Below are 17500 nucleotides of genomic sequence, written 5' to 3' on the forward strand. Positions count from 1 at the left end.
ACATCTTCTTTTGCAGTTTTTCCCTACTTTGTTCCTTCGTCTTCGCTGACTCTTTACCGCCTTCCTCAGCTTTGTAATAACTGTTCCAACAATTGACACATGAAAAGAAATTAAAACAGTTACTAATTATGATATCAAATGTATAAAATGCTGCTGTAACCCAATCTCTCAGACTGAACAGACACACATTTTTACTATGTTACCAAACCGTGTTACTCAGCAACGCCAAAAGTTTCAAAGGCGATTTGTGGAACAAAACATCACGTGAACACTAAACCAAATGTTTTTTTGTACAATTTTAAATCCTGATTACACGACACTCGACCTCATTTTCCAGAGATAGCAAACACGCGCTCTTGGCAACGTGATATTAAATTCACATTTTCATCTTATGTTCCACATAATCGTTTTTAGTTTTTTTTTTGAAAATACCGTACACAGGGTTTCAAAAAAAACTAATTTGTGAAGTAAAAATTAACAAAATAAGGTTTTAATCGATCACTATATGCACCACGGAATAATATTAACTTCTATGTATTATATTTCAATGGTATATTTTCAAGCGTTTGGCTTCAAGTTTGTAGATAATTGGCGTATAACAAAATATTTGGTGTATTTTTGGAAATGTACTTGACCCAAACTAATTCCACCACTCAGGAAACAGCCGAAGGGCCGCATGGGTCCCGCGAGCGCTTTGCTCGAAACGCTTGTCTTATGATGCTCGTTTCTGTCGAACACTTGCATTAAAGCCAGGAAAATAAACCGCATTCAAACATATTTCTGGTGTTTACGCCGCAATAAATTTTAAAACCATAGAAGGGTTTTTGCATTGATTGTTTTGCTGTTACTTTTTACTTTTTAAGTTATGATGTCATGACTGACGTAAAGCCAAAACAAGTTTGGGCTCCCTTGATCCAAACCATCACAGAGGAGCGAACCAGTAATGGTTCGTGAGTCACTCGAACAGAAAGCACAACCTCTGAAACATTTTGTCTTCGTACGATTTCAATTTCTGCGATGACAGAACAGAAAGTTTCGGTAACCAAACCACCAGCAACCGTATGTTTTGCAACTAACTTTGATTATTCCGCAGCGGAACATATAGTGCTCAAAATTCGGTTTATTGTGCATAATAATTCATTGTAAACAGTTAAAACTTCGCACAGAACTAACCAAGTAAATTATGAGGATTTTGTAAAACAATAATCAACTTTACGATATATAATACTTTTGTTTCAAAATTCTACTCACAATTTAAAAACTTTTAATTATTTGAGAGTTTTCTGTCTCTCTGCATGTAAATTGCGGAAATCTCCAATAACATTAAGAAAGAAAGAAAAGAGTCGTTGCACTTCATAGGAGCATAATCAAACATTATTTTAAGTAATCACTTTGATATTTATCGTTAGAAAATTATGACATAATTCACAAAACATAAAAACAACGCGTAGGGGTTGAACATCACGTGACATGTGAGTAGGTTTCCACATGTTTTTCCACCAATGACGTTTGTCTAAAAATCAAGGTTTTAATATGTTGTTATTTTTTGGACATGTTGCAACCTTGCCTCTCTACGAAGTATTGTCACCAAAAAACATTTGTTTTTTCCTCTGGTCTCTTGGTCACAAGCTCATTTATATAACACACTGATGAAACAAACGCGACTTCTGCACTTAATGCTTAACAGAATATCAGCTTGAGACTTTTTTGTTTATTATAACACTATTTATAACGCATATATGAATACATTAACATTGCATAAGTTACTTAGAAATAAATCGCGTTTAGCTAAAGTTAGGCAAAATGTTTGTATTGGCTATTTTCCCAACTGAAACTTGTATGCCAATGCTTTCGCAAAGCAGGTCGAATATATCCTAAGCTCTAAACCCCGCAGGCAAACCACACATGTGACTTTGTAACTGCATCTACCCACATGGTGATGCCAGAGAGTCAGTTTTTCCAATTATTTAACTCATTTCTGATTTGTTTCAAGTTTGAAAGAAGGGAGTACAATGCGTACATTTTTGTCTTTGGTGTAGATCGCGCAGACTATTTAGGATTTAATTTGTAATATTAAGTGTTACTACTACATGGGTAAGAGTGGATAAAAGGGCATTGTTCCAGAGTATACTTTGCGAACCAAATGCGCCTTTCTTCTTAAGCGAGACTGACTATTGTTGCTTTTGTGCGGAAACAAACAGTAATTACAAAAAACTACTGTGTTTTTATAAAAATATCATTATTTGTGACAAACCTTTTAAAAATCTTCAAATTTTTGATTTGATGTATTTGTTTTCAGTCCATTGTTACGAGGTTAATGTGGGTACGAATTTCGCCACGTTTGACTGACTCCAAGTTTCATTCGTTGCAAAAACCAGCAATCAAGCATTTCGTTAAAATCAATTACAAGCCAGGTGTGATGCCATACGCCAGTAAATAGACCATACATTACAGGCGAGCGGTGCTAGCAAACCAGAGGGATGTTAATTGACAAAAAAAAATCGCCGGTTAACAAAAGTTTGAACGCGGGTTACTCGGCTACCCTACGAGGTAGCAGCATGATTTTTTGCACGGTATAGTTCGTAGGCTGACCTTTCTAACGATACCAAAATTATGAAAAAAAACATATTCATAATCGGTTATGAATGTGACATGGGTATTATGACATAAGTCGCGAAAACAAGATTCGCTGGCAAAAGTTTTGAAACAGAGCATTCTACGCGCTTAACCCTAATAATGTATTGTTACATGACCACTGTGATTTACAGCATAACAAACCGACTGATTCAACGCTTCACCGGTTTGGAAACTCAGCTGGTTTGAAAGAAGAGTTATCAGGGGTTTTCCATTTCTGTCCGCGGTCCAATATCTTTGTTCAGCGCATTCAGTTCAGTATTTCGCTTAACGGGAAAACGTGGCTTAATAATCTGTTCTTCTGGCAAAGATAAAACGTAACTTTATTCACCGACGTTTCGCCTGTTATTCAACAAGGCTTCCTCAAGGTAATGGTACAGTGCAGCACACAACTAACGCCAAAAAACGTGCCAACACGAAAAAGGGGATAACGCTAACACCGCTTGTAAAATCATGTGATGTATAAAAAATGGGCGGGAAAACTACAGTTACAGTAAGTTGTTGCCTGGCAGCAACAAAAACATTATATTTGGGAAAACGTGGTTTCGGTAGAAAGGTTAAGACGGCTAGATCCAGCTTCACTCAAAACTTTTCACAAAACTTTTATCAAGTTTGTTTATGGTTTATTGACAGAATCAGCTAACTGGGTATAAACGAACTAAACTAGTTAAAGTACATGCAAAATTATGTGCTGCATGACGGTAAAACGATGGTAAAATACGATAAACGACACTTGCACTTAAAAAAATTTGAAAATCTTTATAATGTTTACAACTATTTAAATGGTGAAAATGAAATTTACAGACAAAATCATGTCACTAATATCAACGCAAACTATGCAATCAGGTTTAAAAGTGTTTGCTTCTGTTTGTAAACTCATCAAAAACAAATTGGCGAACTAAGCTACTCATATAAAAGTAACGGCAAGTCAAATTATCTTCCAAACAACGCAATGTTAAACAGCAATTCTGGTTGGGCCAATATCTGTTTTTACAAGAATTTTGCAATTTAAAGAAACGAACAAATCCACATTAAAAAAATTAAACTTTGTGCTGAAAGTAATTCAAAAATCGGCTGACAGAGTGCAAAAGACAAAAGGATGAGGAAATGAGATTATTCGAAACATGAATGATCATGTGAGTAAGTAGATGGTACCCAAGTTATTATTGAGGAGTTCAAATGCTAAATATTAAGTGTTTATGGTTTTGATGTCGGTTTAAGTTTTTGTTTCTCTCATCGTTTCTTCAGGTTCTTGTTTTTCTAGTTTGACTGCTGGTTGCTTTAGAAGAGCTTCTGTTTGGTCCTGAAGTTTCACCAGAACTGCTTATGCTGATGTCACTTACGCCTGCAGTAATTGGATGAACATCAAATTGTGGATTGAAGAGATCTTTCATCTTTTGCTTGAGTTGTTCTTCGAGCTCCTTTGGTGTCATGTTTTTTTCGCTGTAGTAACTGTCGCAACAAAACAAGATATCTGTGAGGGACTTATTACAGGTTTAAGAACAATAATGGCAGAAAGACGGGTAAGAAAATGAAGAGTTAATAATAAAGATTAAACCTTTGCTGAAAAGCAACAAACTGCAAATATTTTTTATTTTGAAGGGAGTTTGACTTAACATGACGATACAGGGTAACGATCCTATTGTTTGCTAACAAAGGGCAGCTATTGTTGATTGAAAACTTAATCTTAGCCGAAGAAAATTTATTTTCTTTATTGCTCGTGCGTAGAGTCAAAAAGGAGTTAATGATTTAAATTAAACCGTTTAAAAATACTAATATAATCTGTTTAGGAGCATTTTGATAACAAGGAATGTATTTTACCAATTTCGCATCTGATCTGCAGCCTTATTCCTTCGTTTAAATTTTTCTTTGGTATAAATTTTTTTATCGCCTGTCGTTTTGGCTCGCATAACATCGATCAACTCTTCTATGATCTCCTCTTCTGGTTTACCTTCCCCACCCGTCGAGACTCTCAAAATACAAGCGGCGATGCAGGACGACACAGGAATGGAATCAAGCTTTTTCTTCATATCTGGACTATTTTCATTGTCTGGAACAAGTCGTCTGGCAATCTCGAACACGAAGAGAACGGAAAGCTCGAAGAAACGGCCTTCTATGTATTTGTCGGTGCGTTCGGTGTTGATAGATTTTGTCATAAACTCCTCAAAATAATAACAAAACTCACTCAGCAGCCTGGCGTAATTTTCAAGAAAGTATCTGTAAGCACTGGGTCGTTTGTCCTTAGATTTCCTACTTGGTTTATAAAGTTTGGCGGAGGTGATGATTAATCCGTTCCCAGGTTGGTTATCAGTTGGATCAGCAAGCAAGATAATATCCGCACTCTCATTAGATCCACAACGGAAGAAGAAACATTTTCCAGCTGTAAAGATTGTTTGGTTTTGCACAATTCCAATGAATGTAGAAAGCATTTTTTGTCCATCGCATCCTTCCAGTTTGTATTTAATCATACTCTCTTTTATCGGGAGAGGGATTTTTGGTTCTTCTCTTCGCTTACTCTCTGTTTTGCAATATTCTTCCAGGTTTTTGAACAGAGTTTCATTGAGTGCTATTTCTAAATCAGAGGATATTCCCTGATTAGGCAGTTTGTCGCGGAATGTTTTGTCATCCTCTACAAATTTCTGATAACCATCAGCCATTGTTGCAGTTACGTAAGACATTGTGTAGTAAATTTCAGCTGCAAAATATTATTTAAAGGTTGCGGCCGTGTCGTTTGTTGCAGCATGCTTGTATAATGTCAATTTATAATTGCGAAAAGATGAAATATATTTAATAGTTAACGGCAATGTTAAAAATGTTGCATTGCATCATAAACAATTAAATCTATGTTATTATGATATTGACGGGCCAATATATTTGTCTGTTCATAACGTTTTGTTATTACGTTTTTATTATTGTTGTATAGTGTCATTATGCCACGTGAATGGTGTGTCCAAGTCAAATATTCAGATAATTGATATCCAGTATTGTCAAGCGATTTTACAAGACTCCGCTGTGGTATGTTACTGCGTGTATAGCAGTGTACCGGACTGATTATGTGAAACACTTTGTGAACCGATCGTTTTTTTTCGACGAAAAGCAGGTTTTCCGTTAGAAATACTGCCAGACGTCGGTAAAGCCAGGGGTAACCATAAACCACCGCGTTTTTTCAACAAACTCGGTGTCGATGGTGGTGCAGAAAACCCTACTACTTATTCACCTGCTTTTCCGTTTCAAAACGCAGCCGCTATTCAGCGTTTTTACCCACTGTCAAACTTGATACAAAAGTAGTTGCTCGATATCTGTGTGATCGATTCATCCAGACCTTGCCTTTAATGAAACTTTATGGTAACGTTTTGCAGGCCTGAAATTACGAAAACTTGATTCTGTATAACTTCTCACTCCACTGGGTCTCTATATATGACAACAATGAACGCAATGTTCATTAAATCGCAGCAATCAATGTTGTTTCTATTATTTATCAAACATGTCTGGTTGTGGACAAAGCGTCGGATCGTTTTGCTTTTGACCACGATTTCAAACCTGCATACCCTGAAATTCTAAACGAGCCTATATGGCGTTACCAACACGCTTCTTGCATTGTTACGAAACAATATCGCTTGGTAACGTAACGAATTTAGCAAACACAGTTCCACGTGCATTGTTTAGCGACAAACTTTTCCCACAGTAACTTGACGATGAGATTACAAACCGACGTCTGATCAATGGGGAAAGTTTAAAACTTTGCGTTGCCAGACACGCTTTTTATATTGTTACGAAACAATACCACTTAGCAACGTAAACAATTAACAAACACCATGTAACGAACATTCTATGTGAGTTGATCACCGACAAATATTATCCCTCGATCATATTATGTATGGATGGCGCGTCCTTCTACACCGTTAACACAAGACAACAAAAAAAGGAGTTTTCATTAAATCATATCAATCAATGTTATTTTCTTTTATACCAATTGGCACAGCTTCTCCTTTGATGGAGATGTACTTCTGTGTGTATCTACATTACAAACGATGGGATTTACCATCAACGCAACCATGGTTAGTCTAAATGTGGATAATTTTAGGCAATATTTAGTAAAAAGCAAAAAACAAGACATGTTGAAACGGTGATAAATTTCGCAGAGAATTCCGCATTGATTTGGCAAACTTGTCTGATTGTGGAGAGAGTGATTGCGGCAAAAAACTTTATCACCAGAACGAAGCGAATGAGATCACTTTGCTTTTGGCAACAATTTCAAACTTGATTGCCCAAAATTCTAAACGAGCCAATATGCCGTTACCAATCCCCTTTTTACATTGTTACAAAACAACATCACTTAGCAACGTAAACAATTCAAATACAATTCCACGTGAATTGTTCAGCGACAAACTTTTCCCACAGTAACTTGACGATCAGTTCACAAACCGACGACGAATCAATGGGGAAAGTTTGAAACATCAACTAACAAGGAAGAGTCAGGTTGATTAGCAAACAGTCTACACAGATAAGTTTGAAGTTTTGAAACCTTTTCAGTTTATCGGCGCCGTTTTTTTATGTTTTGCGATTTAACACCATCTGGTGATTCCCCCCGTGGGTAAACACCATCATGCATGTGTTTTGTTGATATCCTTTGTGGTTGTACGTCTATGTACATGTGCCAACACTGTTAAGAGATTCGGAAACATTGCGAATTAAAATTGACTGGCAAATGTTTTTGTTTTAAGTATAAGCTACGAAGGCAATGCTTTTTATAGTGAGTTGCGGAAAAGGTGAACGCCATTTCAATCTAACAGGTCTCATCAGTGCAGCTATGGCGTGACTTACAACGACCTTGTCAGCTAAGTAGTTAGTGGAATATTTAGGCTACGTGCAGTCATGTGGAAAATATTTTCTTAATTTTAACTAAGGTGGAATTACAGACAGAGGTGGATTTTATGTAAACAAATTCTTGCACAGCTACAGGGTAGGATGCGATTAAGTATGAGGCACTTGCTTCTTATATATGACGTATTGAGGTTTTGTGATACAACAATCGTTATTGATGATCAATTTGGGTTTTGTGACGGAATAATAAGCCTTCAAACAAATTTATGTTTACGCCAAAAAGTCAGCAATTTTGGCGCATCCATGTTACAAACCGCAAACAAGTACGCTGTGGGCAGCAAACCGCTTACCAGTTTTAAATTGCGAATTGTTTAGGATTTTTTTGGTGGTAGTCAATATAACGATCTCGGGAGTAATTCATTCCCTCTGCGGCAATCTTTGTTTCGATTCACCGCGAGCTGTTTTTGTCTGGTATTAACTTTACGTTGAAATTATTTGGGAAAGCTCCACGCTTCGTCACATTAGCGAGAGATTAAGTTCAAATGCGAAATTATCACACGATGTTAATTTGAAGGCGTAGTGATGAGCGAATTGTTTTGTTCATTTCTGCCACCAGATTTTATTTAACTTTGCGGTTTGAGATGCATTTCTTTGCATAGTTTTGCAAAGCAAACAACCAATTAGACAATCAATAACTTTAATTTTTTATAGAGATTGGTATAGACTCTGTATTGAGTTTGCAGTTCAACTACAAAACAATCCCATTAAATACGATAGCGTCAGGTAAATTGGATTACTTTCAAATGTAACTGCAATAAGCAAAAACCAAAGTTTTGCATTTTTTCCGTTAACACAGTGTAGAGCAAAACAAACGTGGGTCCTAACTGCAACAACACAAACATAAACACCCACATATTCTGAAACTTTTCGCTTAAATAAGCGTCTGTCAAAAATATTCCAAACATTTTTGGAGAAAAACATTTTTTTCCTTATTTCACTATACACACAAAGTAACACATAGCACCGATGTTCATTTTGAACGTGCATGGCTTGCGAAACTTTATGGTAATGTTTTGTGGACCTGTCATATTAACCTGGTGCCTTGCTAACTCCACGAAAACACGATTATGTGTAACTGCCACCCCACTCCATAGTGTCTCTCTATATATATCCGGTCCTTCGTCTTTTGTACACGATTCAAAACCTGATTACTCGAAATTTCACTCCATCCCCAAGCGTTACCAACCGCTTTTTATATTATTACGAAAAAATATCACTTGGCAACGTAAACAATTAACTAACACCATGTAACGAACATTCTATGTGAGTTGTTCAGCGACAAATATTTTCCCAAGATCATATTACCTATGGATGGCGCGTCCTTCCACACCGTTAACACAAGGCAACAATAAACACGATGTTCTTTAAATCGCCGCCATCAATGCTATTTTCTTTTATACCAATTGGCGCAGCTTCTCCTGTGATGGGGATGTCCTTCTGTGTGTATCTACATTAAAAACGATGGTATCTAGCATCAAGGTACCCCTGGTAAGTCACAAGTGTTTGTTTTTGTTTAAAGTCACTCCATTGTTACGGGGTTAGCGTGAGTTAAAATTTCGTCACCCCTGACTGGCTCCAAGTTTCTCTGTTGTAAACACCAGCAGTCAAGCATTTTAACGGTGAGGAAGGACGCGCAATCCATACGTAATATGTTCTTGGGGAAATACCTGTAGCTGAAGAACTCACAAAGAATGTTCGTTACATGGCGTTTGCTAAATTGTTTACGTTGCTAAGTGATATTGTTTCGTAACAATACAAAAAGCGTGTTGGTAACGCCATATTGGCTCGTTCATAAATGCGGGTATTCAGGTTTGAAATCGTGGCCGAAAGCAAAATAATCCATCGCACTTCGTTTTGGAGACGAAGCATTTGCCGCAATCACAATAAACATTGTGTTTATTGTTGCCTTTGTTAACGGTGTTGAAGGACGCGCCATCCATACGTAATATGATCTTGGGAAAATATTTGTCACTGAACAACTCACATAGAATGTTCGTTACATGGTGTTTGTTAATTGTTTACGTTGCCAAGTGATATTTTTTCGTAATAATATAAAAAGCTGTTGGTAACGCTTGGGGGTGGGGTAGAATTTCGAGGAATCAGGTTTTGAATCGTGCCCAGAAGACGAAGGATGTGATATGCAGAGGGGCACTGTGGAGTGAGGGGACAGTTACACATAATCATGTTTCAGTGGAGTTAGCAGGGCCCACAGAACATTACCATAAAGTTTTAACGAAAGGTATGCACGTTCTGGATGAACATCGGTGCTATATGTATTACTCTTTGTGTATAGTGTAATAATTTCCCAAAATGTTTTTTTGATAATTTTTGACAGACGCTTATTTATGCGAAAAGTTTTAGAATATGGGGGTATTTATGTTTGTGTTGTTGCAGTAAGGATCCACGGTTGTTTTGCTCTACTATGTGTTAACGGAACAATGCAAAACTTTGGTTTTACTTATTGCAGTTTTATTTGATAGTGATCCAAATATTTCCTGACGCTATCGTATTTAATAGGATTGCTTTGTATTTGAACTGCAAACTCAATAGCTACAGAGCCTACCTATCTCTAAATGTAAATTTAAAGTTATTGATCGTCTAATTGGGTGTTTGCTTTGGAAAACTAAGCAAAGAAATGCATCTCAAGTCGCAAGGTTAAATAAAATCTGGAGTCCGTATTGAACACAACCATTCACTCATCATTACGCCTTCAAATTAACATCGTGTAATGAATTGGCATTTGAACTTAATTTCTCGCTAATGTGACGAAGCGAGGAACTTTCCCAAGTCATTTCCACGGAAAGTTAATACCAAACAAAAACAGCTCGCCGGGAATCGAAACAAAGATTGCCGCAGAGGGAATGAATTTCGTGGTTCCGAGGTCGTTATATCGGCTTCCACAAAAAAATTCTAAACAATTCGCTTCCCACAGCGTAATTTTTTGCGGCTTGTAACATTGATGCGGCTAATTCACGAATTTGTACAAAGGCCTATTATTCCGTAACAAAACCCAAATTTGTCATCAATAACGATTGTTGTATCACAAGACCTCAATACGCCATATATAAGAAGCAAGTGCCTCAAACTTGATCGCCTCCTACCTCGATCCGTAATTCCACGTCTGCTAAAATTAAGAAAATATTTTCCACATGACTACATGTAACCTAAATATTCCACCAACTACTTGATAGAAATATATTCAAGACAAATAGAAGAAAAAAGATATATTAAGCTGACAAGACCGTTTTAAGTCACACCATAGATGCACTGATGAGACCTGTTAGATCGAAACATCCTTTACCTTGTCCGCACCTCACTGTGAAAAGCATTATTGGCTCCATTTGTTTTTCTTAAAAAAGAAAGAAAAACATTTGCTAGTCAGTTCGCAAGGTTTCCCAATCTTTTAACACTTTTGGCACATAAACATAGACGTACAACCCACAAAGGATATCAACAAGGCACACGTGTGTGATGGTGTATCCCCCGGGGAATCACCAAATGGTGTTAAATTGAAAATCATAAAAAATAGCGCCGGTAAACTAATTGGTTTCAAAACTTCAAACTTATCTGTGTAGACGGTTTGCTAATCAACCTGACTCTCCCTTGTTAGTTGAAGTTTTATAAACTTTCCTCATTAATCATTCTTTACGTTGCTAAGCGATATTGTTTTGTAACAATGCGAAAAGCGTGTTGGTAACGCCGTGAGGTAGGGTAAAATGTCGGGTAAATCAGGTTTAAAATTGTGGCCAAAGCAAATGACTAATTTCTTGTTTCTGATTTTTGCGACACAAGCCGACAACACTATCGGCTTTCTAGCGGTTGTCTGGCAATAGCGTGCTCTGTGGTCAATTTTGCGGTAGTGGTGCAACATGGTGAACCTAGTGGTTCATGGTGAACAAAAATAAAATTTTATGAAAATACTAGATTTGATATTTGAGTTTGCAAACTCCTGTGAAGAAGTAAAGTAGTTTCCTGGGGTTTACATTAGCGGGTTTTTGTTTAAACTTCTGTGGCTTCGTTGAGGTAACGTGGTTGTTGTTTGTCACAACAAAACACCATCATGATACTGTAGCAGCAACCGGGCAATTTCGGACAACAGGGTCGATACCAGGACAAGTTTGTGTGTTTTCCACAATATTGCCAGCAGAAACGAGGTTTAACAAAATAATGACAAAAACGTTAAAAAATCGTTGTATCAATAAAGTAACAAGCTTTGGTTCAATGCCAGCTGATGTAGTATTAATTGCAGAATCAATATTGCATACTTCCTATAAACATTACCAGTTTCCGCAAATAAAAACACATGTATTACAGCGGTAATATAATGTCGCTGAGATAAGATAATGCCTTAGCGGGGTACGGGTTCTTTAAACTTTTATTGAGCTAATCTAACTAGAAGATTAAATATGCAAGTCATGTTAAAGCCACTTTTTCCCGACAAGTCAGTGCAAGATTTTGTACTTGTTGCTTCACAGAAGTATCATTACGTCAATTTGTTGCAAGTTTTAGTTCAAGTCAGGATTAACATGCGTGTGGATTATCCCTGACGTGTCCGGAATATTGTTGCATTGATAAACTGTCATTACTGCTTTAATACCTTGAACGTTGGTGCATCTTGTAAGTAATGAATTTACATAATGTTGTGGCGCCAGAATTGCCAGAAGGTGATCAACGACACATGAACAAATAAAGGACATCCGTGCGAGTTATTATAGGCCATCACTTTTAAAAAGAACATTTGGCATGAGCCGATCAGAAATCTTGACATTAATGTACAGTGACGTTGTCCGCTAAGGAAACCAAACAACACAGAATCCGAGACTCTTTAAAACAGTTTGTCATTTTATTAGCAACATAACAATAAGTAAATTGGAACTGATTTGCCCAACATTGAGATTCTGATAGCTGGCTCCTGGTTTTCCTCATAGTAGGATAAGGAAAAATGTTACAATAATAACAAAGCAACTTTTACCTTTATATTTTGCATTGTCTATCCTGTGCGTGCCACTGCAAACTGTTGCACTTACGCATACTATGGGACGCACAGACACACAATATGCAGGAAGTGGCCATTTACTCCTACGCCATACGAAATGGAAATATGAACGTGGCGCATAAGGTGATTAAAAGTAGCATATCAGTGTGACGCCATAATAATTTGAAGCCAGATATAATATCAAGCGTACAGTGAGTATAGACCTGAGTCTGATAACTTCCGAGAACCTTAGGGACTCCTTGTGTTTTTTTAAACGTTTGTACTATTTATTATCATATGTTGTCATAAATAGTAACGGTTACAAAAGGGAAACTAAATGCTTCAATAATTCAGCTTAGGTTTGAAATAAAGTATCTGAAATGATTTCAACTCCTGCCACGTCCGATGATTTTGAGAAGTTTGCGGAGTTTGACAAAAAATTCCGTGATCAACTATCTAGACCAGGAATTAAACCTGATCCATCAACATTAGTCAATGAAATTTTGCTAAGAAACTTAAAAAGACATTGTGAAAAATACGTAGAAACAGACATGTTTTCGCCATCGGAAGATTTAATGCCTCGATACAAACTTACGGGTCTCACGGGACGAGACTTACTTTACACATTCATTGAAGTTGTGCAAAACAGATCCAACTATAAAAAAGGAAATTATTTCTTCTTCCGCTGCGGATCTCATGCTGGGGATCGAGATATTATCTTGCTCGCCAATCCAACTGATAACCAACCTGGGAACGGGTTAATAATTACATCTACTCTTACAGAACAACCCAACAGTTACAGCTACTTTATCAATGAAGATCACGTCCTCAAATTGCGTGGGTTTTGTGATTACTTTCGGAAGTTTATGACAGAATCAGTCAGCACAGTAGGCCCCACGGTAGACGAGGGTCGTTTTTTCGAGCTTTCCGTTCTCTGGGTGTTCGAGATTGCCAGACGACTTGTTCCAGACAATGAAAATAGTCCAGATATGAAGAAAAAGCTTGATTTCATTCCTGTGTCATCCTGCATCGCCGCTTGCCTGTTGAGAATCGCCAGGAAGAAGGCTGATGAGGAGCCGGAAGAATGGGAAGAGAATATAATAGATGATCTGATTCACGTTTTTCTAGAGGAATTTGATGAAATAGCCGCAAGAACAATGCTGGAAAGGTTAGTTTTAAAAAATACCCTTCAACTCAACTTTTAACAAAGAAGCAATGTCATTTGCACAAATTCTGCCAAAGAAAGCTCTGCACGCTTGTATATGCTAATGTGTTTGTAAAATGTGTTCGTTTAAAATAGGTTCAAAGAGCAAAGATGTGTAAAGGAAGAAAAAGAACAACTGATGAAACAACTCTTCAATCCAGCTTTTGTCCAATAATACTAAAATGTTCACTGATAGAAGAGTTGGAAGAAAGCGAAAACTTGTTGGCGAAACATCAACAAATCGTAAAGTGATGAAACATTGATTTGAAACTTTCGTGAAACCATTTTAGAGCATATTCAGTTTGTTCTTATGTATTGCAGTTCCATATATATACAGATAGTCAACTTATATTCTTTTGTGATTTGCTTGATTTTCTAGTTCTATATATACGATATGTCGTGACGAGAGAAATATAATTTAACGTTCTCTGATGTCATAGTTATGACGTAGAATGTTTTTTCATCCATTGTGTAACTGTTAGTTGTGTGCACTTAATTGTACTTGATTAATAACGCTTCACTTGTGACTGTGTTTAAAGACGCTTTGACTGTCGATTATCGCAAGTGTTAAAAAGAGTCTTACGCATTTTATTGAGTGTAATTAAGTTTGTTAATTACTGATTCCCTGTAAACACTGTTTAATCAAATATCGTCATAACTTTTCAAGTTTTTTTTATTTGACAATGTGTTGTTATGTTTGAAATTTTACTCGAAAGACTATTTCTGTCTTTTTAATATCATTGTGTGTACACAGAATGTTCTTGTGTTTCATTGAAAAGCCTAAGACACCGCAATTAATGCCAGAACCACTTTCAGTCAAGAGTATGCGGTTCTACAACTGCAAAATGTGATAGGTTACCTTAGAATGAGGAACTACATAATCTATGATGCCCAAGAAATTGTTGAAAAACTTCAAGGCAAATATATTCCATATATGCAAAGATGCAATATATGAGTTCATCCCTCCTAAAAACTGATATATCATAACATAATATGCGTGGTCATCGTCAGAAACATTTGTAGGCAAAGTTGGATTAAGTCGCTACATGACAATCGTTTTACTTTTTCCGGCCGAAACGTGTGTCTCACATTGTTTGTGTACTTTAGAATACAACAGTTAGTGTTCTTAAAGAGAGCCCGCCCGGATAATTCAGTTGGTAGACGTAAGACTGATACGGCACATTTCATAATTTGGGGTCTTTCCGTTTCCTATACGTATACATTTAAATGGCAAATCGTCTCACAGAGATACTCACAGGTACTTTCTGTTTACCGATCCTGATAAGGAGTACGATACAATTCTACTTAAAACGGAAAGAATGCAGAGAGAAACTCTGAAAGACTTGTCCCTTGTTAGATCCTTGTCCCTCAGTTGACTCTTATTGTGCCTCAGTTGAAGTCGTGGTGTGCGTATTCGGCGTTAAGGTTGATTCGCGATCAAGATGACGTCAGGGTTTTTTATGCTTGGAGCCGACGTGCTCTGACGGGTGAATTATTTGCTTTTTTCTGTTTCGCTGCTGTCCCTTTACAGGTTTTATTTGCACCCCTAATGATTATCTATTGCACCATTTCAGCACTTCTTCTTCTGCTGCTTTCGTTGAAATTTTTTGTGTGGATCAATGTCGTCCAAACGAAAATTCTTTTCGACACGAAAAACATTGATCAATTCCATGTGGCAGTTTTCAATTAAGGAGTGGATTGATGGACATCACCATCAATAAGTCATCTGACAATCTCGAACACCCAGAGAACAGAGAGCTTGTGTAAAAATCCACCTTGTCTTCAATAAACTTCTAGAGCGAGTCGTGCCCTCCTCCATCAAATACGTATACTTCTATTATAAATACCAGAATGTCTGGTGCAAAATCTATCCTTAAGTTCCATCAACTCCCGATTGCTTTGTTTCTGAACAAATTCGTTGCATGACGACAACTGACTGGGAATTCTTTTTTATCAAATTAAAACAGGGGCGGAAAAATACACAAAAGAATCTAAAAAATATACCAATAAACGATTGATGTTACAAATTCTGAAACGGCCATTTTATTTCCTGTACATTTCCACAAAAAGTTTACATTGTTACTCAATAATCATATTAATATTCTCGAAATATTCGCTTTCTTTGTGTGCAAGGTTCAGGGAATTACATAATTTTGACATCACCATTCAACGGGTTACAATCAACAGGTACACTTAAAATATTAACTTGTTCTTCCGAAACTTTGCAAATCCAGGCAATATATCATTCAGGCATCGTTAAACTTTCCGTATGAAGATCCCGTATATTGACCACATTAGCCGTCGAAAACGCATGTTTATTACATTTTGCCAATCACCGTTGGTTAAATTTGTTGGTTTGCTTTGCTTTCAGCCAATGGACAAATTTTTGTTTTCTGTAATTCCAACCAGCGTGTTGTGGTTTTCAACAAGTGAAATTACCTTTATGCATGGGTGTCTAGTTCTGTTACTCCACTCTAAACATTAGCGGTAAACCTAGTGTTAAATGTTGGAAATCGTGACTGCCTTTACAAACTTTATGAGACCTTTTAGGTCGAAACAGTTGCCATCCGTCTGCAGCTTACACAATTTATTTAGTACGTTAGTGATATTTTTTTAATGCAAAATTTTTCAAATCGAACCACGATTGAAACATTGGACCGGAAAGTCGGTGACGTCATTTCAGCACAAAACCAATCGAGCCAGGTGTTCTTGTTCATTGTGGTCAAATGATTGTTGCGTGTTTCAACCTGGACAGTAATTTGACATTTTTACTTCGATTCAACCTGAGGTCTTTCGTTGTTGTTAAACCATGAACAAAATCTTCACCTCCTGCATCCTTCTCCTCCTCATCAGTACCAGCGTCGCCATGACATTCCGAGGTGAGGTTGATTTTGAGTTCCTTTGTACGGGAATTTCTCACATATTATTACGTAGCTGGTTTAAACCTGAATTTTAAAGATGGTTGTTGGTTCGTTTTACTAAATATATTCCGGATAATTATTTTTGGAACTGGTATGGTCACGTGCGCCTCATGACACGCGATTATTAGTTGATAGGTTCAGTTACTTTATTCCTTTTTTGTTTGAGCAAACGATAACCAAAACACATGAGGCCTTGCCGTATAGTGAGCGAAAATATCGGTAAAAATTTACTCCACTTGAACGCATGAAAATATTTATAAAAATCTACGTTAGGTGAAGAATTATAAATTACGTTTTGTTGAATCAGTTGCAAAATAAAGTGGTTATTTTCCAGGAATGTCATGTGATTTCACCAGGCCCCCAGTGATATTACGTGGATATTACTGCACAGATGGGGGTTCACCGGATTGTCGTTCTGCAGCAATTTGCGCACCCAAGCTTCCATTCGATCAACTAGAACCTCACTACTGTTGTTTGTGTCTGGAGAGAAGGAGCTTTTGCTTAAGTAAACCCAAAATTTGTGAATAATCTGGAACAAATTGTCGCTTATAAATCACCTTCTGTTACAAAAATACCTGAACTGACTTAAACATGTTTCAAAGAGTTGCACAAAAGGTTTCATTTCCTTTTGTAAGTGTTAATGTTGTTAACCGTTAAAACAGTTCCATTGCGAATGCCATCAAGCACTTAATTCAAATTCTTCTGGCCAAAGGTATAATAGCACATATATATTTTTCGGTATATACCATATCGTTATACTTAAAACGCTCAAAACGAATCAACGGTACATTAACGTCCACAACAATCCTAACAGAAGTTTTTGTTGAAATAAGTTGAAATACCATAGTTGTAATTGGTAATTTATTATCATTTTGCTTGTTC

At 36.9% G+C, this 17500-nt stretch overlaps 2 protein-coding genes across 2 annotated transcripts; one reads left to right on the top strand and one right to left on the bottom strand.

Annotated features, from left to right (window-relative positions):
* Positions 1–3878: 3878 nt before the first annotated feature.
* LOC145894589 (uncharacterized) lies at positions 3879–4808 on the bottom strand. The gene is made up of 2 exons (XM_082983206.1): positions 4456–4808; positions 3879–4086 (listed from the first exon to the last, which is right to left on the bottom strand). The coding sequence occupies exons 1-2, from the start codon at positions 4788–4790 to the stop codon at positions 3879–3881; spliced, it is 543 nt and encodes a 180-aa protein (XP_082839332.1). The 5' UTR covers positions 4791–4808.
* An 8046-nt stretch (positions 4809–12854) lies between these two features.
* On the top strand, positions 12855–14320 carry LOC145895237 (uncharacterized). Its single transcript, XM_082984009.1, has 2 exons — positions 12855–13661; positions 13794–14320. The coding sequence occupies exons 1-2, from the start codon at positions 12874–12876 to the stop codon at positions 13870–13872; spliced, it is 867 nt and encodes a 288-aa protein (XP_082840135.1). The 5' UTR covers positions 12855–12873; the 3' UTR covers positions 13873–14320.
* The last annotated feature ends 3180 nt before the right edge of the window (positions 14321–17500 follow it).

Source organism: Ascidia mentula, chromosome 3 (assembly GCF_947561715.1).
Source record: "Ascidia mentula chromosome 3, kaAscMent1.1, whole genome shotgun sequence".
Classification (NCBI taxonomy): domain Eukaryota; kingdom Metazoa; phylum Chordata; class Ascidiacea; order Phlebobranchia; family Ascidiidae; genus Ascidia; species Ascidia mentula.